Source organism: Mobula birostris, chromosome 4 (assembly GCF_030028105.1).
Source record: "Mobula birostris isolate sMobBir1 chromosome 4, sMobBir1.hap1, whole genome shotgun sequence".
In the NCBI taxonomy this organism is placed as follows: domain Eukaryota; kingdom Metazoa; phylum Chordata; class Chondrichthyes; order Myliobatiformes; family Myliobatidae; genus Mobula; species Mobula birostris.
Genome location: NC_092373.1, coordinates 131,172,279 through 131,197,641, shown reverse-complemented (window position 1 = coordinate 131,197,641; position 25,363 = coordinate 131,172,279). Strand labels below are relative to the sequence as shown.

The 25,363-nt window shown below is 39.3% G+C and overlaps 1 protein-coding gene across 4 annotated transcripts in view; it reads left to right on the top strand.

Moving 5' to 3' along the window:
- The window catches only part of nr3c2 (nuclear receptor subfamily 3, group C, member 2), a 382,882-nt gene that overhangs the window by 240,802 nt on the left and 116,717 nt on the right, over positions 1–25,363 (top strand). For all 4 annotated transcript variants that reach the window (XM_072256042.1, XM_072256041.1, XM_072256044.1 and 1 more), the window contains exon 3: positions 19,676–19,824. In XM_072256042.1, the coding sequence (XP_072112143.1) occupies positions 19,676–19,824 (149 nt within the window). The remainder of the gene's footprint in view (positions 1–19,675; positions 19,825–25,363) is intronic.

Below are 25,363 nucleotides of genomic sequence, written 5' to 3'. Positions count from 1 at the left end.
TAGTGGAGTGCAAATGCCATCAGGAGGGCGCACAATCTTCTACAAAGGTCCAGCTGCCCTGTCATGCGTTCTCAGGAGCTCCTGTTCCTCCCACCCAGTCTGCGAGCCCACAGGTTTCACTGAACGTTCCGAGTGAAGAAAAATGAAGCTTTCAATTTTTATGAGACATGGGCTTTAAAGGAGACTCAGTTCAGGTTCCCTTTCTCATTGCAAACACATTAGCACAGTACAGTTATTCCACTGAAGACAACAGACTGTGAAATCAAATGGTAAGATTTGATTAAAAATTACTCATCAGTGAAGTGATTCTACTTTAACAAGGTGCATATAATTGATGCTTTTTTCCAAATTTTTTTAAGTAAATCTGATTAACATCAATTGCTGTGCTTAAAACATTTTAAAAAGATGCCTTTGTAATTAACACCTTTTGTCATCATAGATAGCTGCTGCATTTTATAGATGTTGATGATAACTGTTCAGCAGGAATGGTTGGAAACTATCAATGCAACAAACTCACCCAAAGACGTGACCCCAGCCATTTTCCATGGGCGTGTTGTCGATTTAGGGCCTGGTTGGTCCACCAGCTGTTAAATGGAAATGGATCCTTCCAAGATCCCTTTGACATAAGGTATATAAAGAAAAATTTCACTGCTGCTCTGTTGAAAACCCGAACAGAGCCAAATTTTAACCAGGCATAACATCATAGAATTGTTCCAATGAGACCACCTTCCACTAGATTCTAAAACGCTCAGCTTTGGAGTAAGCTGGAGCATAAATTCAATTTTACTGGATCAATTTCTGAGAAGAAATTACTTTTACAAATATTTTTGAATTAGGTGCAATGTTGGGTTACCTAGTTAATAACTTAGTTAATCTAATTGTACTTTATGTTTTCTCACACAACAAGGTTCAGGGAACTCCTGCAATTAAGTTTCCATGAAGAAAACTGAAAACAAGCATATCCCACTGGAGAAGTCAGCAGAAATTGAATGTCTTTGTTTGCACTTTCACAGAGAATTATGTAAAACAGATTGCCTTCTAATTTCATCAGGATACCTAACTGTTACCGTTACAGCAAAAAAAGGAAATGGCTGTAATTGAGTTCACTTCATCAATATTTGTCACTTTTTGATCATGCTAATAGTGAGATATTGATGCAGGATTTAGTTGATTAAAAGCTATGCTACCTGGGAGATTTATTGAGCATTAAAGATTTGCATTACTAAGCAAATTAAATAAAATTGATACTGATGAATATCTTGGTTTTTTGGGCGGAAGTGGCAGCACCAGAGTTCACTTTGTTTTGGATTCACTGACCTCATTCTGGATTGCTTCCTTGGGATTGACCTAATTAACTATGCAGAATATATTGTTGGCAGAGGCCCTGAATCAGCAGTGGGGGTAGGGGACAGAAACAGCAAGCAGGCGCATTTCATAAAGCTTGCAGCTGGTATTGATGAGGCTGTACCGAAATTTTAGTACTCCCTCAAATGACTCTGCGTTCATCCATGTGTCTCCCTGTGGTTGGATGGAGCATATTGTTAGCAGATAACTGGAAATAGAATGCTTCCTTTTCTCTTTAGGAAACGTATGGGCGAATATTTTATATGTTGCATATGGTTTTGAATAGACAATATATCCAAAAATAACTGCAGATATAATATAACTATTATATTGCATTTAGGAGAAAAACAGCAGCAGTGACCCTGTTGTTGACTCATACTAAGACTATATTGTTTAAAAAAGATCAACATTATTCCTATGTAATTGAAGTAGGCTGTTTTTTTAAAGAGCTGTTATATGAAAAGGTCATGGAATGAAGCACTTACTTGCAATCCTGAAAAGCCTTTGCCAAGCTTTAAAATCAAACACAGGCTTCTGGTTCAAAGCTGAGCTATTATGGGTCACTTGGTATAAAAAGTACGTTCAATATAAATGTAGCATTCTCTCAGATGTTCATATGTTGTGCAGAACACATTGCACCAGCATATGCTTGTGGAGCACTTTTCAGTCAGCCAAATGCATTGAAGAATCAAGGGAGTGGTATTTCTATTGCTGACATGGTTTAAGTTTCAAATTTAGGGCACTCTAAAATACAAGACTAAAAGAGATTGAATCAGGAGCTGTCAGGATGGCTCCCTAGGCATACCCTGTCCTTCAGTAAGGCAATTGCTGTTCCCACATAAGTAGAGAGGATGTCCCGAATATTATCAAATGTATCCAAAGAAAAGGATGCCAACTTGCTACCACATTGCTACCTTTGTGCACTAAAAGCCAGCAGAGAATATTAAAGCTCTATAACTCTGTAGCATTCTAGTCACCATCGTGACTATAAAGCCCTACCCCTGCCAGTCCTGTGATGGCTGATTTTTACATCAAACACCTTTCTTTTTCAACCAATGCAGCTCACGTAAGTTCCAAATTTACTGATGCTGACTTAACATCTGCACTTTCTCCTGCAGCCTCTATTTGGTCCTTAAGTGAACCAGGCCTTTACCCTCAGCTCAACAAAGTACCTGAGGCTTCAACAGGCCCAGGACCTAAATCCATCATTATTCTAACATGTAATAACTAAATAGCACCTCTTTCAAGCCATTCCACAGTTTTATGGCCAAAATTTTATAACTTCTCATTGGATAAGTAATCATTTTAATTTATTTCTGATTATTTTAAATTAAGGTGGTAAATGCCGTAAATCTGTTAGGAATGCAATTACACAGCCATTAAAATAGCTGCCAGCCGGTTGTCTCGTTTATGCAGGGCAGGATGTGCTGTGTCACAAGAGCTGTAAGTGCTCATTATTTACAAGGATAACCTAGGCCTGATGCTATCAATTCCAATAGAGTCAGATGGTGCCAGATAGGTCAAACCCAGGACTTAGCCAAGGGGCATGTTGGTAGTTTCTATATTTGGTTGCATAAGAAGGTTTTTTTAAATTTTTTCATTACAATGAATCAGTTTGGTTTTTAACTTCAGTTGGAGTGGATAGCATTCTTCTCTGAGAGTGTGAGCTTGTAGGCCAATGCATTTACATTGTTGGACCTCATTTGACTGGTCCTGGTAAATGATTGGTAGCTTCTAGTGAGGAAGGGCTTCTTCTGATGCCACAGCTAACATTGGGGAAGACTACTGACAGTAAAACCAGTCTTGGGTTGGTATTTTGTTTGTGGGGTAAGGCTGGGAGTTAAAGGATTGCAAGTTACAGGTGCTGGCGAAGCAGTGTTCAGGACTGTTGCTGGAAAAGAAGGAACAATGGTAACAGAGCTCCAGGTGTCCCTTATGCGGATGCATTCATGTATGTTTACGGCAAATCTACAATTCCCTGAGGCTTTTGAGCCTATTGTCTAGAATTACCACCCACAGTTACCCAATGTTCGTCATAGCTGCGCCAGTATGATGGTTTAGTTTGCTGGCCTGAGATATCCCACCATGGCCTGAGAATGGCCTTTGAAACATCCATCAAGCGAGCCCCACTCAAAAGCAGACATTCAGAAACATTTATTAACTGTTAAAATTAAAGTACATATGTTTTCCAAAAAGTTAAGTAGATAAAACTTCAAAACTAACTAATATAATTTTTAAAGGAAATTACCTTTGCCTTTATTTGATATACACAACCCTGCAATCCCTATTGAAATCAGTGGCACCCTGGTGCAGTATCCAACATGCAATACAGAGAAATCTCAGCAGGCTGAAGCTTCTTGTCAAAATCCAAAGCCGATTCAGTACATCTGGGACTCCTTCACTTAACAACATGTGCTTGGGACTCCCCGTGCAGCTTCTATTCTGAATGGCACTGGTAAGCTCCAGTTGATCTGCCGTTTACGTAAGGACGAGGAAAAGTTGACAGTGAGGGTAAGAATAGGATGAAATGGCAGATGAATATGTGGCTGAAAAATTGATTCAGTGGCAGAGTTTCAGCTTTGTGGATCATTGGGATCTCTTCTGGGGGAGATATGACCCGTTCAAGAGGGACAGATTACATCTGAACTTGAAGGGACCAATATCCTTCCGGCAGGTTTGCGAAAGCTATTGGGGAGAATTTAAACTAGTTTGGCAGGAGTTGGAAACCAGAGTGGGAGATCAGATGATGGGCAGTTAGTGTAAAGATAGATGCAGTGTGCAGAGAGACTGTGAGGAAGAATAGACAATGGACAGGGCATAATAGTAGTCAGTTGGATTGGGTTGAAATGTGTCTAGTATAAAGGGAGAAGTATCAAGAGCAAGGTTGATACACTTGGAGCATGGATCATTACATGCAACTACGGCATGGTGGCCATTACAGAGACTTCTATTTCCCTTTGGTTTCCGCCACCCCGTTCCTCTCCAGGTTCAGGTAGCAGTGAGTGGCTCACTCAGCGGAGGTCATTTGCTGTCAGGTACTGACATTAAAAGACATGTACATCGGCAAAACGAAAAAGAAAGCAGGAAAAAAAATTACTGCTGACTCCACCCACCCTAGCAGTCAGCTATTCACCAAATTGCCATCAGGAAGATACCACAAGTCCATCACCACCAGGACTTCATGTCATCACTGAAGCTTCTTTCTTATAGCTATCCGGCTTCTCAATAAAACTCAGTCAGGTGTAATATCCTAACAGTCCCTGCACAACATCTATTACATGGTCTTTCCTGTGTTCCTCGTTCTCTTGATAATTATATAGTCTGTTCATATGTTCATATTTATTTAAGTTTGATTATTGATATTTGCACTAATTGTTGATTGCTCATGGCTGTTTGAACTATTGTCTTCTAAATTGTTGGTTGCTGTAGATTCCTCTGTGTAATGCTTGGCACTGAGCCACAATCAAGTCTGATGTGTTTCACTACTGGCAATGAAGTGACTGTGCTTGGCTATCATATGGGACTGGATGGACTAGGGTTTAGGTGTTTCAAAAGGGACAGGGATGGAGGTGAAAGAGGTAAGGGAATGGCATTGTTAGTCAGGGATAGTATCACATCTGCAGAAAGGGAGGATGTTGTGGAGGGATTGTCTGCTACATCAGTGTGGCTGGAAGTCAAAAACAGGAAGCAAGCAATCACTCTATTGGGAGTATTCTACGGAAACCCCAGGAGCAATAGAGGCACTGAGGAGCAGATTGGGAAGCAGAGTTTGGAAAGGTGCATAAAATAACAGTTGTTGCTATGGGTGACTTCAGCTTTCCTAATATTGATTGGTTTAGTTGGGGCGAAATTGGTTAGGTATATCCAGGAAGGATTCCCGACACATCATGTAGACAGGCTGACTAGAGGAGGGGCCATGTTGGATCTGGTTTTAGGCAATGAACCTGGACAGGTGACTGAGCTCTCAGTGGGTGAGCATTTTGAAGACAGTGACCACAGCTCCCTGACCTTTACGATAGCCTTCAACAGGGATAGGTGTAGTTGGTATGGAACATTGGGGGAGGTGGAATTATGATGCTATTAGGCAGGAAATTTGAAGCATAAATTGGGATCAGATGTACTCAGGGAAATGCACAATGGAAACATAGAGGTCATTTAGGGAACACTTGCATTGGATTCTTGATAGGTTTGTCCTTTTGAGGCAGGGAAAGGAACCATGGTTGACAAGAGGTGTAGAACATCTAGTCAAAAGGAAGAAGAAAGCATCATTAATGTTTCGGAAGCAAGGAACAGACAGAGCTGTTGAGAGCTATAAGGTAGCTGAGAAGGAGCTTAAGAAGGGATTTAGGAGAGCTGGAAGGGGGCAAGAGAAGACCTCAGTGAGTAGGATTATGGAAAACCCCATTATTTTCTACACATATGTGAGAAACACAAGGATGACTAGAGTAAGGGTAGGCCGATCAGGGATGAAAGAAAAAAGCTGTGCCTGGAGTTGGAGGAGGTAATGGAAGTCCTTAATTAATAGTTGACACATGTGTGGACAGTGTAGAACATGTCAGGGTTGAAAAAGAGGATGTGCTGGAACTTTCAAAAAACGTTAGGATAGATAGCTCTCTGAGGTTTGTTGGGATTTGTTCCAGGTTACTACAGGAAGTGGGGGAAGCCATTGCTAGCCCTTTGGCAATGATCTTTGCATCCTCACTAGCTACAGGAATAGTACCAGAAGATTGGAGGATGGAAATGTTATTCCTTTGTTCAGGAGGGAGTAGGGGTAATCCTTGGAAATATAGACCAGTGAGTTTTACATCAGTGGTAGGCAAATTAATAGAGAAGATTCTTAGAGACAGAACTTACAAGTATTTAGAGAAGCATAGTCTGATTAGGAATAGTCAGCGTGGCTTTGTGAGTGGCAGGTCATGCCTCACGAGCCTGATTGAATTTCTCGGAGGAAGTGATGAAGGTAGAGTGGTGGATGTGATGTATATGGATTTTAGTAAGGAGTTCAACAAGGTTCCCTGTGGTAGGCTCAATCAGAAAGCTAGGAGGCGTGGGATCTAGGAAAACTTGGCTGCCAGAATTCAGGATTGGCATGCACACAGAAGGCAGAGGGTCGTTGAAGATGGAGTGTGCTCTGCCTGGAAGTCAGTGACCAGTGGTATACCACAGGGATCTGCTTTGGGACCCTTGCCTTCCATAATTTTTATAAATGACCTGGATGAGAAAGTGGAAGGGAGGGTTAGTAGGTGTGCAGATGACACAAAAGTTTGTGGTGTTGTAGATCGTGTAGAAGGTTGTTGTATGTTATAATGAGCTGCCAATAGGATGCATTGTTGGGCTGAGAAAGTGGCCGACAGAATTCGGTCTGGAAAAGTGTGAAGTGATACACACTGGAAGGTCGAACTTGAAGGTAGGGTACAAGGTAGAGTTCTTAGCAGTGTGGAAAAAGAGCAGGGTCTTGGGGCCCGTGTCTAATTTACCGTGTAAGTTGATAGAGTAATTAAGAAGGCGTATGGAGTTTGTTGGTCTTTATTAATCATGGGATTAAATTCAAGAGCTGTGAGATAATGTTACATTTTTATAAAACAGGGTACACCACATTTGGAATATTGTGTTCAGTTTTGGTTACGTCATTACAAGAAGCATTAGAGAGGATGCAGAGGAGATTTACCATTTGCTGCCTGGATTAGAGAATAGGTCTTATGAGGAAAGACTGAGCGAGCTGGGGACATTCTCTTTGGAGCAAAGGAGCATGAGAGGTAACTTGAGACAGGTATACAAGATGATTGGAGGCATAGGTAGAGTGGTCTGCCAGAGACTTTTTCCCTGGGTGGAAATGGCTAATACCAGGGGATATAATATTATGGTGACTGGAGGGAGGCATAGGTGGGATATCAGAGGTTTTTTTTATACAGACCGTGGTAGGTGCATAGAACATACTGTCAGAGGTGGTGATCGAACCAGATATATTTCAGACATTTAATAGACTTAGATAAGTACAAGATGAAAGAAAAATGGAGGGCAATGGGGAGAGAAGTGTTGGAAGTGTAAACGGTCAGCACAACATCATGGGCTGGAAGGCCGATACTATCCTGTACTGCTCTATGTTCTACAATTTAATGAATTTGTAATGAATAAAAAACTTTGTTTGTCACACTTCACTCACTCAGCCAGAAATATCAGCTGCTTAAGCTATGTATCACTCTCTTGTTCCCAGTATACCAGACCTCAAAGGCCAGTTTATTTGTCAGGCCCAGAGGTGGACAAACCAAGATAATTTTAGAAAAACTTGGTCCCCCATCTCTATGGGGTACATCCTATCTATTTACATTCATCCCATTTACCTGCATCAGGTCCACAGTCTTCCATGCCGTGGCAGGTTAGGTACTTCCTTGATGCTTTTTAAATGTCCTGAGAGTATCTGCTCCCACCATCTCTCAGGCAGCACATTCCAGACTCCAGCTACTCCCTGTGATCCCTCTAAGCCTCCTATCTCTCACCTTAAACCTATCCCCTCTTGACTTTGAGCTACATAGACTTAATTCTTCCTGCTTTCACTTCCACTCCCCACTATAGCATAGCAATTAGTTAGTGAGACGCTGTTACAGCTCGGCTGTTGGAGTTCCGAGCTCCATTCTGATGTCATCAGTAAGGAGCGTGTATATCCTCCCCGTGGAGTGCCTGGGTTTTCTTCGCGTGCTCCAGTTTCTTCTCACAATCCAAAGAGGTAGCAATTAGTAGGTTAATTGGCCGTTGTAAATTGTCCTTTGATTAGGTTATGGTTAAATCGGGAGGTTGTCCAGGGTTGTTGGGCAGTGCGGCTCAAAAGGCTGTCGGAGCCTATTCCACACCGTATCTCTAAATAACTAAAAGAAAATATAAAGGCTACACCATAGATTGTCAGTGAAACTATGAATGGCACTGATCTAGCAAGTAAAAAATTCATTCTATCTCTAGAGGCTATCAAGAAGCCCGGAAGGTCTGCGGGTAAATATAGATACTGAAAGATATAATTATTGAATGGAGTATGTAATTTAAGACTTTCAAAAGGGCAAACAACTGAAAATGGTCAATTAATAGAAAGTGGAATATTGCAAAGGATGGGTATTTTAGGCTTTATTCATTTTTTCATTTGAATGAGAAAGGCAAAGCAAATCTTTACCTGCAGTGTCATGCGAACCGTGCAGACTTAATGTAAAAATAGAGGCATAACTGGTGTAAGTAATTCAATAAAACCTTTAAAAACAATCAGTTATTGTGCTTGGAATATTCACAAGCTAATGTAATAATCGTTGTGTTATTGATCTTACTTTTAATGCAAGATTGAACCACAAATTGACTTACATTTTTAATAACATGAAAACCCTTTCACGTATTATCTTTGAAATTTATATTTCTGTTCATGATGTGGAACTGAACACAGCTCACCTGCTTGTTTCTAATGAAATGGAAACAAGCAGGTGAGCTGTGGATTATGTTAATACATACTTGAGCTTTCTCATTAAGGCGTTGTTGGAAATAACACCTAAGCTGCTCTCTATATTTGTCCCAACTGTAAGCATTTTTCATAACAGTAATTGAACCAATTAGAATAGATGAGCTGAAATCACTGTGTTAATTAGAAAAAACAGTATTACGTTAACTGACTGTTGCAGATTGCCATCTTCTGTAATCTGTAAGTGTTTACTTTTGAATTTAGAGCATTGCTTCAAGTGGAAACTGCCTTGTTATTCAGCAAACTTATCAAGTTGTAGGTTGAGTACTGTGGAGAGGGTCTGGAATCATCTCAGCTGGGAGTAATAGACAAGTAACTGAAAATGTAGTGGTTTTCAGATGTGTGGTGGTTTGAATTTTACTATGCATGACATTTTTTTCCAGAAAATGGGAAATTTGTACCTCATTGTAATTGACAATGAGATGCAAATTAATAAATAGTATTTCAGGAGATTTTATCAAATGTCCTTACAACTGCAGAGACTCCAACCCCACCACCAGTAAACTGACTTGTGAGCTGGGCAGTAGTGATGGTTGAGAAACTATCAAGCTTTTCAGAAATTCAATGGTCATGCGGATGTTAGAGCAATATTGAATCCAGACTTTAGTCTACCTGGACCAAAGCTAAGGATGATAGGATACCTGTGTCTTTTTTACTCTGAGCTCACACAGGAGATCAGTTGTTAAGTCTTGGAGTCTGTGAGCAAAGCTGGGAGTTGAGACAATATTAGAATTTGAATCAATAGCTTGTACAGTTGCCATTCAGTCTGCCTACACCTAATCACAATGACCCCTTGAGTCATTGTGGACTGGCTGGTTCTGGTGCCTGTGGGAAATCTTGTATTATGTTATTTATTTCACAGTGCAGCCATCACAACTCACCATTGACAGAGACAGTAGACCAAGACAGGTGTATAGTAACTAGCTAGCCTTCTTGATAAGCCAACATAAATGAATGTCTCTAGGTAATTGTCCAGTTGCCATTCTCAGCTTGGTGATATTACTTACATCAATCATTGTTCCCTTGCGGGACTCCTGGCTTATAAAACATATTTTTAAAAAGTATTTGTTAAAAAGTTATGGATGACACTGGTATAGCCTTTATTTATTTGCTGATTCCAAGTGGCCATGTCAGAGGGAAGTTAATCTGCCGGTATCTATATTTATAAAATGCAATAAGGGGATTAGTGTCAAAGAAGTAAAAACAAGCTTCAAAAGGCAAAGCTAATGACTCGATTTATTTGTATCTTGTAATAACTGACGCGTAGCAATCATTTCTGAGGTTAGTTGGCAAATGCCACCATTACATTTTGTGATCTTTGCACAGGTTCTTTTATGATGTACCTCTCATATATGGTTCTGATCTATTGTTTAAGTTTCCATTTCGTACACAGATTTGAAGTTAAAGGCTTCAGAATATTTTAAGAGACGACCGTGTCCATATAGATGAGTCTCACAAATAGATACAGCATGGACATGGCCTTTGGCCCACTGAGTCTAAGCTCTTCATCAAGAACACACTTATGCTAATCCCATTTTGTTTTCGCCATATTGCCATCATTTGCCCAGATCCTCCTACTCACCCACACACTCAAGGCACACCCACACATTGGCCAGTTAGCTACTAACCCACGCATCTTTGGAATGTGAGAGGAAACCAAAGAACTCAGGAGAAACTTCTGCTGTTATAGGGAGACCATGCAGGCTGCACTTGGTACTAGTAGTCATGTTGGAACTCGGGTTGCTGGAACTGTAAGGGAGCAGCTCTGTTAGCTGCCCTGCTCTGCCACCCTGATTGCAAAGGCATATGTGTTATTTGGGCGTAGTTCTCGCTCTTTAAATAAAAACATCCAGATTAAAGATCTATTGCTAAGTCCCAGTCTACTTTGGGTTTGGAAGATGAAGGGGACCAGCGAAGAAGATGTGTGAGAGCAGAAGCATCAAGGAGAAGAGGGAACAGGATGAAATAGTGGAGGCTAGTAAGTAAGGAGTGCAAGGAGAAGAACTATGTGTGTGTTTGTTGGGGGTGGGGGAGATCCAACAGATTTTTAAAATTCGACATGCAACCATTTCTCGGACTGTTACTATTAAATTACTTCCAGTCATCCTGAGGGGGAATTTAGTCTAGACAATATCCACGCTAGAATCCAGATCATACAAACTCATAATTGAAAGGGAGATCCAGAGAATGTGAAGGCAACATAGAAGGAAGAGAGAGATTAAACAACTTGCTGTGGGAGGAATAGAAATTGAAAATATGACCCTTCAGTTCATTCCTCAGAAATTCACTAGCAACATTTTCTCAAATAAGCACAATTACAATAGCTACAATGAAAAAGGCACATGAGTCTCATCTTGAGAATGGGAGTTTTATTTCACTTTCAAAAGCCTTTGGCTGTAATTATGCTTATTACTCCTTGATCTGAACCAATTCTTTTGAAATCCAGAGAGTATATGCTGAGAGGAAAACACTACCTTTTGAATAATTTCTTGGTCATTAAAATTGTGCACTTTTTTGTGGAGTATTTATTAGGGGAAATCAAAAAAATTGTTTGTTGTTGAAGAATAGGTAAAACTGCCTTCACTGTGGTTTGACTTATTCACAATTGCTAACTATTATATAGCCAGATTTGTAAGAAATAATTGAGATTAGTAGACAGTTTTGAATAAGCAGCTGTGCTGTTCTGTGTTAAAAAATATGGGTCAAAAAAGTTGGTTGGAATTACTATGACTGAAACATAGCAAATTTCTTTAATTTAGATTCCCACATTGCCCACAATTTTGGGTGGTGTAATTTTGTAATTGCCTTCTATGGCTTTTGAAGAGGTGCTACTATGACAGATATTTTAATTTCCCACTCATTTTTTGGATGGCTTTTTCTAGTTAAGGAGTTTATGAAGCATTTGAAATTGGAATCTACAGCAGAAGATCAGGTAGATTCAGATTTGACCATATCTAATTCCTAGTTTGGCTAATCACAATTTGTGTAAATGATAGGTAGGTTGCACACTTCTCCAGTGGTTTTCCCAAACTATCCAGTCTGCTTGGATCTAAAGATTCTGCAAGTAGGTTGTTAGTTGCAAAGCTCCAAAGTTAAGATGCATGTCACAATAAAACATCAATCTTTATTGGCTATTGGCTATCCGTTTGGTTACTTTTAGCAATACATAGGCAAGGTAATTGATATAGTTATTCATAACCCATGAAGTCTCTGTACCTTCCTTCAGAGCATGTTGCAGCAATTTAAAGATGAGGTGTCAACTAAATGTTCCACTCCTTGCGTACTAGGTATGAAAGATATCTTGCTGCATGTGCTTCTTGTTCACAGAAGTCTAGTTACAAAGGCACAGGTGTTCTCAAGAAAAAAAATAGAAACCTCATACACAGCATTCTAAGCTGTAATTCTTCTCCAGAATATAAGGTTAATATTCATCATCTCAATGGAAGAATGCCAGTTAGCCAAAATGGAATAAAGCAACCAATACATTTCTAATGTTCACTAGATATAAATAAATAGCTTCACTCATTTCTTTAATTTGCTTTGGATTCAGTTTGACTTCAGAGGCACCTGCATTACCACTTGATTGAATTTACACCAGTCACTTGTTTTAGTTTAAGTGCACTCAGCTGAATCAGCAGATAACGAAAAGACATATCAAGTCATCCACATCACCAAATGTCTTTACCTTGATGTTACAGTGAATGTTTGATGAGTATGACCTCTTTTCTTTCTAAGTTCAAAGTTCAAAGTAATTTTTTTTAAATCAAAGTACATATATGTCACCATATACAACAATAGGATTCATTTTCTTGACGGTATACTCAACCAATCCATAGAATGGTAATTATAACAGTTTCAGTGAAAGATGGCCTAACTAGAGTATTCAACGCAGATGAAGGGAAGTATATCTGTTGCCTCCTGTGCTCTCAGTGAATAACATTTCGGAATAATTAATCTTTGAATGGAGCACAGTAGTTCTTTGTGATTACAGCATTACTACATCATATTTCTACCACCCAAGCAGCCTCAATATTGAATGTATTCCTGTTGGTCTTGGTTTGCCCATTTACTAGGCCGTGCATTTCTGTAGGATTTTTCCATTTGCTTTCCGGTCTTCTGTAGATGGTCCAAGTTATTTTTACTATTGGTGCACAGGATGTGATCTAGGTATTGAAGGATTTACTAAAATAGGTGGAGGTACAAAATAATAAAGTTGATGATACTTGAGTTTTCACAATTTCTCCAGCTCTGTTGTTTGTTTCTTTATTTAGAGTAACTGATCTGAAAATTTCAAACAACTTTAAAAACAAATCCAAGAATATGGCTCAGGGCCGAGCTGCAGTTATATTGCGCTCATCTCAATGGTCCGTGTATAAAAGCAGTGAGAAAAACTAATTTGATCAGATTAAATTTTAAAAATCACATTCTATTTATAAAGGTTCAAGTTACTTAATTGTGCCCTGTTTTGGAAGGCTGGGGGACTGTAGGGTTTATGGCAGTGTGGAGTCACAAAAAACAGTATCTATACCAAACAATACCCCTTTTCTAGCACTTAGCTCCTAGTCTCCTAGGGCTTGTTGATTCAAGTGCCTGTTGAGCTACATTGACCCTGTCGCCATCTCAGGCAGTGCATTCCAAATTCCAACCACCCTCTATTTTTAAAAAAATCCACAAATCCTCTCTACATCTCCTGCCCCTTAACTTAAACCAAAGTTCTCTGGTTTAATGCAGCTTTGATTATCAACATTTATTTATTTATTTATTTATTCATTCATTCCCTATCTGTATCACTCATGTACACTTTAATCAGGTACCTCAACTTTCCCTGCTCAAGGGAAAACAACCCCAGCTTATTTTGTCTCTCCTCAAAACTGAAAGACTCTAATCCAGGCAGCATCCTCATGAATCTCCTCTGCTCATTCTTCAGTGCAATCATGCCTTTCTTGTAACATGACAAGTCTGAACTACACATGCAGTAGCCTCTCAGCTGTGGCTTAACCAATGTTCTATAAAGTCAAACCTCTTATCTAATTTTCTATGGCCCAGCTAACGAATGCAAGTATCCTGTATGTCTTTTTTCATTATCTTATTTAATTATGCTATCAATATCAACATTTTTAGATTGTAAATCACGGTGCCTTTGTTCAGTACTCCCTGGAGCCCAGGCATTCATTGTCTTATTGAAGTAAGGAAATCATTTCATTTTCACTGCCAGTGGTTTCTGGCGACCCCAAGTCAGAATGCTTGAAACCGCGGTGAGCAAAACAGTTCAGAATTGTCTTACTGCTTATTTCACAGCAACTATCAGTAACAAAAATCTGTTCTTGAACACAGGCACACATGACACTATTTAAGAACTGTTCACGCTAAGCATGTGTAATTTCGACATTGGCATTAGTTAGATGCATGCACTTGGCAATAGTCTCCTGTCCCAATTAAGCAGGATTGTGTCCCAAATAAACAAAGCGAATTCCGGCTATTTTCTGGATTACTTTTTGTTCTTTAAGAGTTGTCCCAAATAAGTGGCAGCCCAATTAAGTGGAATCTGCTGTATTTGATTGATCCATGCCTTTCCAAGAGTAGATTTTTCTATATTTTGTTCAGAATTTTTTCCAGTAGCTTCTCGACCATTAATAGGCAGATTCTCAGGTTTGTAATTGCCTGGTTTATTCCTGCTACCCTTCTTGAATAAAGGTACCACATTTACTGACCTCCAGCCATACAACAGCTCCTCTTCGTGTGGTGAAGATTTAATAAACTCTGCCAGAGACTCAGCAATCTCCTCCCTCCTCCCTAACAGCCTGTGTGATACCTCATAAATAAATCCCAGAGATTAATCCACCCTTAAAGTCATTAGTACTTATTCCTTTTTTAGTGGAATCTTGGTAACTAGTTTGGTGCTCAGCATTTTGGAATACTGCTCAAATTCTCCATGTTATCCAATTGTATCAGCATAAGAAAGTCCTTGCTGTAAATTGGGTGGAGCTTATTTTGGGTTCCAGTTGGTGCAGTGAAGAAACATGAGTGTCATGTTTGCATGTTCTTCCAGTGAAAGTCGTTTCACCTACCCTCAAGCTTCAGTTTCTCTGCTATATCTTCTGTTTAACTTGCTAATGTAATGATATCAGCTGGTATAATTTTATTCATATATTAAGGACTTCTACAAAATTAAAAATAGAAGTATTTTGCTCTGCAATTTGTTCTTATTTTATCTGGGTGTCGTGGGCATCAGCGACAGTGTATCTATTAAAATATGATGATATTGGATGTTCCAAAATTTGACACTGACAGAAAGACACTGATATTTGTTTGCATTATTTTGCAGTGTGAGAATGAGAATGCACTGTTAGCAGAGATTTTTGGTAAAAGTTACAATTGTTTAAATGTTGCATATTTTCTGATGAAGTCCTGGTGAAGGGTCTCAGCCAAGGACGTCGACTGTTCACACTTTTCCATAGAGGCTGCCTGGTCTGCTGAGTTCCTCCAGCATTGCGTGTGCGTTGCTTTGGATTTCCGGTATCTGCAGATTTTTTATTGTTTGTTATGCATATTTTACTTGCTCAGTAGTTCCTGGAGACACTGGCCAAGTAATTCCTGTGGTTCTGGAGAAAATGTAATTGGTGTTGGAGAAAATATAATCGGAAACACTGAAAAATGATTGAAAACAAACCCATAGACACTGTACGTTATTATTGTAAACTTCCATTGTTTTTACAGAAACATCTATAATTATAAATTAGATGTTTACTGTCAATCTTACTCTACAGGGAAACATAATTTTCTTTATTTCTTTTGTAATGCTTTAAGATCTTAGAAGGTAATCCAGTGACGCATTTATATTTTGTCAGCAATGTGGAACTGGTTACTTACAGAAAAAAAATAACAGATGATATTGCTGGATGTGGGCATCGCTGGCATGGCCAGCCATTTAAAGTCAAACTCCGCTTGTCCTAATGGAAGTGATTGGAATCTGTTTATTATACAGTATATTCCTATACTGTCATTATTCTACCCAACTGGATTACTACAATAATACATTAATTATAACTACTTAAGTTAAGTACAAAGTAGTGATTAATCGGTGCTCTGATTTTAACAAATCAGTCCTCATTGTTTTAATAGTCGTTAACTAATAATATTATTCTCTTAAAGTGAAAGAGATTTGTAACAAGAAACACATCATAATTCATATGAGCATTTGTAAAACAACTGATGTTTTCGTGTTGACAAATTCTATCAACTGATAGAACTTATCTGAAAACTCTTTCAAAAATCAAAGTTCTTTTTAACTTTTTTTTTACAGTAAATTGATGTTATTTTAAGTCAGCATGCACTTCTGCACAGAACATTAGTACAAAGCATCAGTGATACAAATTGATAAGTTAATAGCTCAGATAATCTGCTGTTTAACCAAACAGTGGCATTTTGTTTCCAACTCAAGGAAGGCGAGAACAGTCTATGAAAAGATTACAGCATCTGAATGTAGGATAATGAACTGACTAAAGTGCTTGAAAACAACTATGAATTCAGATGGTTTCATCAAGTTTTTAAACAAAAAGTCCAACTGCACGGAGTACAAGCTAGGCATGTACCAGTAAGAAGGAAGGATAAAGTGGCAAGGTAAGGGAACCTTGGATATCAAGAGAGGTGGTGAATTTAGTCAAGAAGAAAATGTAAGGTAAATTCAAACAGAGCCTTTAAGGATTATAAAGAAGCTAGAAAAGATCTGAAAAAGGGAATTAGGAGAGGCCATGAAATGTCCTTGACAAGTAAGATTAAAGGGGATCCCAAGGCATTCTATACGTACATCAAAAGCAGGAGGATAACTAGGGAGAGGGTTAGAGCACTGAAGGATAAAAGAGGGAATATGTGCTTAGAGGCAGAGGATATGGTTGAGGTCCTAAGTGGGTACATTGCATCAGTATTTACCAAGGAGGAAGACATGGGGGATAGGGAGATCTGTATGAAGCATGCATTTTGCAGGGCATTTAGAGAAAAAGAAGTAGATAGTGTTGGGTCTCTTAAAGAAGATTAAGATTGACAGGTTCCCATGTTCTGGTGGGATACACCCCAGGTGTGTGTGTGTGTGTGTGTGTGTGTGAGAGAGAGAGAGAGAGAGAGAGAGAGAGAGAGAAATCATCAGATAGAGTCCTCTCTTGCCACAGGTGAGGTCTCAGTGGAGTGGCAAGTAGCACATGTTCCATTATTGAAGAAGGGAACCAGAGATGATCCTGGAAAATATTGACCAATAAGTCTGACATCAGTGGGAAGTTATTGGATAGAACTCTTAGTGATAAGATGTATGAGCATTTGAAAAACCATGGCCTAAGTAGAGGCAGTCAGCTTGACTTTGTGCAGGGCAAGTTGTGTTTTACTAACTTGACTGAGTTTTTTGAAGAGATGATGAAGGTGATTGATGAATGTTGTCTGTATGCATTTTAGTAAGGCGTTTGATAAAGTGCTTTATGGGAGGCTCATCCAGAAGATTAAAAAGCATAGGATCCACAGTGAATTTGCTGTTTGGATTCAGAATTGGCTTGTCCATGGAAGGCAAAGGGTAGTGGTCAGTCAGTCTTATTCTGGCTGAAGGTCAGTGACTGGAGGTGTTGTGCAGGGATCCATACTGTTTATGATACATATAAATTACCCAGATGAAAACATAAATGGGCAGGTTAGTTGGTTTGCAGACGTTACGAAGATTGGTGGTGTTCTGGATAGTGAAGAAGATTAGCAAAGAATATAGTGGGATATAAATCCATTTTAAATATGGACAGAAAAATAGCAGATGTACAGTAGTTTTCCCAGCCAAACGTGAAGTATTGCACTTTGGGAAATAAAATATTGAGACAGTACATTGTTAGTGGTGAGACTCATAACAGCGTCTGGAACGGGCTGCCTGGAGTGTTGTGAAGGCAAGTAGGATAGAAGCTTTCATGAGACCCGTAGGCAGGCACATGAAGATGCTGGAAGTGGAAGGATAAGGTGACTTTGTAGGCATAAAGGATTAATTTAGTTGGGCATTTAATTACTAATTTAATTAGCTCAGCACGACATTGTGGGCCCAGGGGCCTGTTTCTTTCTATTCCACATTTTTCTGTGTTCTAATACTTGATTACTTTATCAACAAGCTGGATCTTTCTGAACCCACTCCACCATCCAGAGTCCCCACCTTATTACCCACATGTGGAAAGATGCAAAGGGCTAACCTCATTAACTGTGGAGTTAGGGAGCAGTGAATAGGCCTCAAAACATTCTGATAGGCTTTAAAAGGAGACAAAACCTCAGACTAGAAGTGTGGGAATGGAGTGGGGTGGAGCTATGGCTTCAGGCAAAGCCTGTAAATGATTTAAAACTTTTAAATGATTCTGGAATCTTTAACTTCATGTAAATAGTTAAGAAAATTAAAAGGTATTAGAGACTTAAAAACTACAATGGTTTATTTCATGTTAATCGAAATACTTATAAATACTTAAAGAATAATTGAAACCATTAAACTGAAGGAAAATTATTGGAAAGGATACTTCTTTCCTTTGTCCCTTAATCTGTTACCAAACTGTCTTGAAATTAATGAGGTCTGCAATTTCACATCAGGATTGGCCAGGTATAAAATCGGAGAGGTGATTCCCCATCATAATGCCGGGAAGACTCTTCCCAATTAAACGCTGCTATTAGCCTCCACTCGGAGTCCAGCTACAAAGTAGAGTGATCTAAACCACAAATTGTCTGCATATATAAGTGGGCTGTGTATAATGACTTATTGTTGTGTAGGTGGTTTCATCCTTCAGTATTGGCACAGAATGGAGAGTTGCAGTGTTTCAAAGCATCATATTTAATGTCACACTGCAGCAAGAGGCCTTGCTGTTAGAACAGCCCCCTTAGGAACCACCAGTCATAGATAGAAAGATTTCTTCCCGTGTCACTTTGGTGTGTGTTGCATTCTCAAACCATTCTCAGCCCTGAACATCACCTCAGAAACAACACTGAGACAGATACTCAGGCTCAAGCCAGTGGGAGCCATTCTGGCAGAAAAACTTTTCCTTGCACTATAATTGTGGAGTTATTGTGGTTGATTTAACCCTATTTGAAGATAACTCTGCGGGCCTGCTTTGTGTGTTCTGGAAGTAACCAATGGTCAGCAAAATCTCTCTGTAGAAATGCTTGCACACTATGTAATTTGAATTTAATCAATGAGAACTGTAGAAACAATAAGAGCAAGAATAAATGGGTTTAAATAAAATATAAAAAAAAGTGTCAAATCTTAACACTTATCCAGAGTTGTATCCAATTTTCTAAGCCTGCAAGACATATGTTTTTATTCTGTACTACTAATACTTGTAAGGATACAGCTCATTTAAGACATATTAAAAGGTGCTTTGTGTTGTGGCAAGCTCTCTCAACCAAGGCAGAATAACAGGTTATTCAACTGCCACTAATAGGTAATAAGGTTGCAAGGTTATTTGCTGCAATGTGATTTTCAGAAATATAATTGTCAGTGGATTGCTGTTATTCCTGACACAATGTATGATCACCCATATAAACTTGTACCTCATATAACCCTGTAGCTTGTAATAGTTGCCTCTTTTGACTCCTGTTGGTGTGGGTGAGCTTTGATGGAATGACTATTGTCCAGGGGTTGCAAGATCTCCTAAAGTAAACCAGGAAGTTTAAGAATCGTGAACACAAACTGTTTCAAAGTTGACAGATGTTTCCTTATGATCTGAAATGGTTTTGCTTGTTCTTGTACCATTGTGACTTTGGCCAGCTGGTACGAGTCCATCATGTCTATGAAAAGAGATTCATAGCATTTTTCTAACATTGGAAAATTCCCATCTTTTTCAGCTCCCCTCTTAGACTGGATCGAAGTTGCTCATCTGTGACCACAACGCCTTTGAAGGTCTGTTTGGTTTGTGCAGATGAGGCGTCAGGATGTCATTACGGTGTTCTTACCTGCGGTAGTTGCAAAGTTTTCTTCAAAAGAGCTGTAGAAGGTAAGTGTCCCTTTTCTAGTCTGATTTCTTTTAGTTAACTTCATCAGCCAATGCACTGTACCTCTAATTATTTAAGTGCGGTGAAAAACACCACGCTGATACACAATTCGATAAGTAGCCATGCTTTCCCATAAAACTGTCTGAAGGCTGTCTGCTTTGGGGCACATAAGGGTTAATTTTAAAATGAAAAAAAAAACAATTTAGTTTTAATCTTGTTTAATTTCTTCCTGCTGTGGAACACTTTTATTCCCTTCAAAGTGTGGCCAAAGGTGCTCAGTTTCTCGTGTGATGTTACTCATATTTCTTTGGAGGTCTCTATCCATTTCAGTTATTTAATTATTGTACCCTGCAGCTTTGATTTTTTTGTGCCATTCAATGTGTTAATGTATTTACTAACAAGATGGAAAACCTTCCTAGGTCCAGTACTCGTAGTGATTTTTTTTTTGGCGGCAAGAGAGCTGATGTTTACTTCCCTATTTAACAAAGCAGGGAAGAAAAATTCTGTGCAAGCAATGATGAACCGAAGTGTAGGTCTCTCCTCAACACCATTCAGCTCTCACTAATTATGTTAGAAGATAATGTAAAGTTTAGATTACTAATAATTCCTTTAAACTTAAACTTAGATGTTAAAAGTAGTTCAGTATACCTCTTGATTTCTCAGTTTGGCTTTGTATCAGTTGCATTAATCCTCTCAGAGAAGCTAGCAAGCTGAGGTCAAGGCTGACAATTTTTAGACTGCATTCCCATGCCTTTTCTTGGTCAGCATCATTGGCAGAGAGTTTCCTATTAGTTGTAGCGGGGGTAGGGAGGGGACTTGGGGACTTGGTGGAGGAGCTAAGGACGCTGTCTGTCCACCAGCATGTCCCATGTGATACCAAGAAACTATGAGAGACAAAAGAGAAAACTGCTGGCTTTCAATGAACCCAATGTTTTCTTTGCAGTTGAGATGTAATTATAGTTCTATCAGTGAAAGTGTTTATTTCTCTGGTTATTTATGGTGAAGTATGATTCTGTCTGTACTACACTATTAATTCAAGAGTATTTCCTTGCTGATTTTGTGGCAATCTCATTCCTTACAGTCACTTATATAGTGGTGTGTTTCATAAAAATAAATGGTATACAGATTCCATGGGGCTTGTGAATATGCTGGATGTTGTTGTTCAGTTATAGAATGATTTTGTTTGCCTGTGATGTTTTCTTGGCAAAACTCCAGGTGACAGTAGTTGAAAACTTTTTTGGCAAATGTTTATGAGACTTGTGCATCAGATTCCAGTGGTGTCTGTAAGTCTAATGGTGACTGTTTGTACAGATGTAAAATTTTCCTTTATCTAGTGTGATGATGCACAGATGTATGCAAAAAAACATGGTTGTACTGTTATTGCATTCTTCAATGTAAGCCCATCTTAAACCACAAAAAATTCCTGAGAACTAACTCTGTGGCCTTGATACTTACATCAAAAGCCAGGCATCAGAACTAGTTAATATATTTTTTTCACCCCATGTAGTTTAATTCAGAATGAACGATAATTTTGGCTTATTCACTTTTTAAACCTCAGACAGACTTAATCAAAATATACTACTGGAAAAGATTTTTTTAAAAATCTTGCTACCTGTAATTAGCAATGTCACAGGCAACATTGGTTTGTTTAGTTTCATACAGCATTTAAATATTCTCTGTACCTCACATCTTTGGGGGCTTAACTCCATGGGACAGATAGGAATAGAGACAGGAAATGTAGTAATTTCTTTAATAGTCTGCTTACAATTTCCTACCCTTTGGAATATGGATTGTTTGCACTAATTAACAGTTCATGTTGGAAAAGAATGTTTTATGAATTTAAATAAGTTATGTCCTGTTGTTTTGAGAAACATTTTAATAAACTACAATCCATGTAATTTAAATTTGAATATATGCACATTATTTGGATTCATCACTGATAGGCAATCAACCAGTTGTTAAGAAATTCAGGAGAATATTACTGCTTGTATTCAGTGTTGTGCAACAGAATATTTATTTCTTCTCTGTATTAAATAATTTCTGGGTGGCTTTGCATTTGTAGAGAATTTGACCCACATTTCCAGCTGTGCAGGACACAATTCAATATCAGTGTAATACGTACAAAATGCTGGAGGAACTCAACAGGCCAGGCAACATCTGTGAAAAAGAGTAAACAGCCAATGTTTTGGGCCGAGACATAGGTTTACAGCGGATGCAGTCTTACTGGGTCTTCACTCGGCCCTGGATCACCTGGACAATAGTAATCCCTACCTGCGTCAGGCTGCTGTCTATTGATTACAGCCCAGCATTCAACACAATCATATTCTGAGTTCTAATCAACAAGCTCCAAAACCTGGTCTTCTGGACCTCCCTCTCCAACTTGACTTCCTCACCAGGAGACCGCAGCCTGTGCAGGTCAGAAATAACACCTCACTAACAATCAACACTGTCGCAACTCAAAGATGCGTGCTTAGCCCACTGCTTTACTCTCTCTACACACACAATTGTGTGGCTAGGCACAGCTCAAATGCCATCTATAAGTTGCCAACGACACAACTATTGTTGGCAGAATTTCAGATGGTGATGTGGAGGCGTACAGGAGTGAGATTGATCAGCTGGTTGAGTGGTGTTGCAGCAGCAATCTTGTACTCAACGTTAGTAAGACCAAGGAATTGATTGAGCACCTCAGGAAGGGGAAGTCGAGGGAACGCACACCAGTCCTCATCCAGGGATCAGCAGTGGAAAGGGTGAGCAGTTTCAAGTTCCTGGATGTCAACATGTCTGAGGATCTATGCTGGGCCCAACATATTGATTCAAATACAGATGAGGGACAACAGGAGCTATATTTCACAAGGAATTTGAGGAAACTTAGTTTGTCACCAAAGATGCTGGTAAGTTTCTACAGAAGAGAGCATACTATCTGGTTGCATCACCGTCTGGTATGGAGGGGCCACTGCACAGGATTGAAAAAAGTTGCAGAAAGTTGTAAGCTCAGCCAGCTCTATCATGGGCACTAGCCTCCCCAGCATCCGGGACACCTTCAAAAGACAATGCCTCAAAAATGCGGTATCGATCCTTAAGGACCCCCATCACCTAGGACATGCCTTCTTCTCATTGCTATCCCCAAGAAGGGGGTACAGAAGCCTGGAGAGATGTACTCTACATATCAGGAACAGCTTCTTCCCTTCCACCATCAGATTTCTGCATGGACAATGAATCATGAACACTGCCTCTCCCTGCTTCAATCTGAGGTTCCCACCTGCCTGAAGAAGACTACTATCATCCCGGTACCAAGAAAAATATGGTAATACCTTAATGACTATCAACCTGTAGCTTTGACATCTAGCATCATGAAGTGTTTTGAGAGCCTGGTCACGACACACATTAACTCCAGCCTCCCAAACAACTTCAACCCACTGCATTTCATCTGCCACAGCTATAAAAGCCTGAAAGCAGGCTCAAGGAAAGCTTCTCCCTTGCTGTTATAAAACTGGTGAATGGTTCCCTAGTACAAGATGGGCTCTTGGCCTCACAATCTACCTTGTTATTTGTTCTTGCATCTTATTGTTTACCTGGAAATTAGACTACTCTGTAACTAACACTTTATTTACATTCTGTTGTTGGTTTCCCTTATACTACCTCAATGCACTATTAAATTGAAATAATCTACATCTACAAAAACAAGTTTCTCACTGTAACTCTTTACATGTGACAATAATAACTCAATTGACTAATTTATTACGTGTATAAACCAACCATTGCTTAAAGTAGTGAATTGCACGTTCTGACCAATCAGTTGATAAAAACCATTTCCCGTCTTTGCTGCATTGAATTTTTTTTCTCTTCTTTTTTATTTATGGGATGTGGGCATCACCAGCGAATGCAGTACTCCTAGTTGCCGTTCAGACTAGCTGTAAAATCATATCTTGGATTCTCCCACAATTGTACACATCGGTCTAGAGATTCTGTCATGGAATTTAATCTAAAACTCAAACACTGACTTTTATTGGGCCCTAGATATTGGAGAATTTGTTCTAGTTTTTCTTTATCTATGTCGTGCTTGCCGACAGGGCACCAAGCACAAACGGTGATGTAGAATGGCTGGATGCTCATGTTGTGATGTAATTTATCACAATCAATTTAAGCATCTGAAGTCTGTGCATAGTAAGCACACAAGAAAATTTTAGCAAGAGATTGAGGACTTTCTCTGCATTGGTCCATGGTCTTATCTGGTTTGTAGTTAGATAGCCTGAGGCAAGTACTGGATATACGCTTGAGAATTTTCACTCTCATCCTCCAACGTCACCATTCACTGCCATTGTAATTTAGTGTTCCCCTTTAATATTCTCAAATTACCACCACAATTTGTGGGCTAGACAAACCTTCAGTGTTCCACCCCTTAATGCTCTGTACTTTGTAGGTCCCAGCTCAGCTACTGCAGATGCCATTTTCTGATCCTTTAATCTGTCTGTTTCTCTTTGCTCACAGTAGAATGGCAGAGTAACTAGAGGAAAGGCTTCTGTGTTCTTTACATATCTGAGGTCCGTCTGTTGCACTTTGAGCCATGGGAGTGCGGCTACCTGAGCACAGAACTGGTACAGGCATCCCTTACGGCATCAGGTCTCCACACCTACGCTCTTTGAACCTTTTGGAATTTTAAAGATCTTTATCAGGTCGCTCCTAATTTTTTTTTTATTTAAAGAAAAGCCACATCATTCAACCCTTGTCTGATGGCTACATTCTTGCAGTTCTGGTAGCATTCTTTTAAATATTTGTTGTATTTTCATCAGTGTTTCTGTGACACTTTTACATTTTACAGAGCAAAATAGTGCACAGTACTCACATGTGACCTGACTAATGTCATGGTGTGCACTGGAACCCAAGTATAGAGGAAAGACAGACTCCATGTAGAGAGAGCAACCAAAGTCATCTTCTAGCTAGTCTCCTTCCCCTTCTCCTACCTTTTTATTCTGGCATCTTTCCTCTTCATTTTCCGTCTTGATGAAGCACCTTATCCCGTAACATTGATTGTATTCATTTCCATAGATGCTGCCTGACCTGCTGAGCTCCCCCAGCATTTTGTGTGTGTTGCTTATTCATAAGAATTCCAATAGAACATGATGGCTTGGCCGAGTGACACTGTGAGATGTAACATTCTCAAAACTAGAACCCCGCAATTTGCGCTAATCAGGCATCCACATAAATAATACAGGCAACATGGAATCCCTAAGCCTATCAACATAATCTTAACAAGTTTAAACAGAAAGCACCAGGAGAATGTATTATAAAGAGCGAATCGCTCGAGAAAAACGCAAGGGACTCTAAATGATTAAAGATGCTGTTTAGTCAACCAATAACCAATTCAGGTGCTCTAAAAACCTATGCTGTCCGGCGCCCCACACGATCCCAAAGAGGTCATTATACTTGTTTATTCGTTACCTTAGAAATAAGTCCCAGTATTCAACTGGCTTTACCAACTAATGTTGCTGATAATATTTACCTGCTTACCCCTGACTGTTCTATCCCATTGGGAAGCTTTAG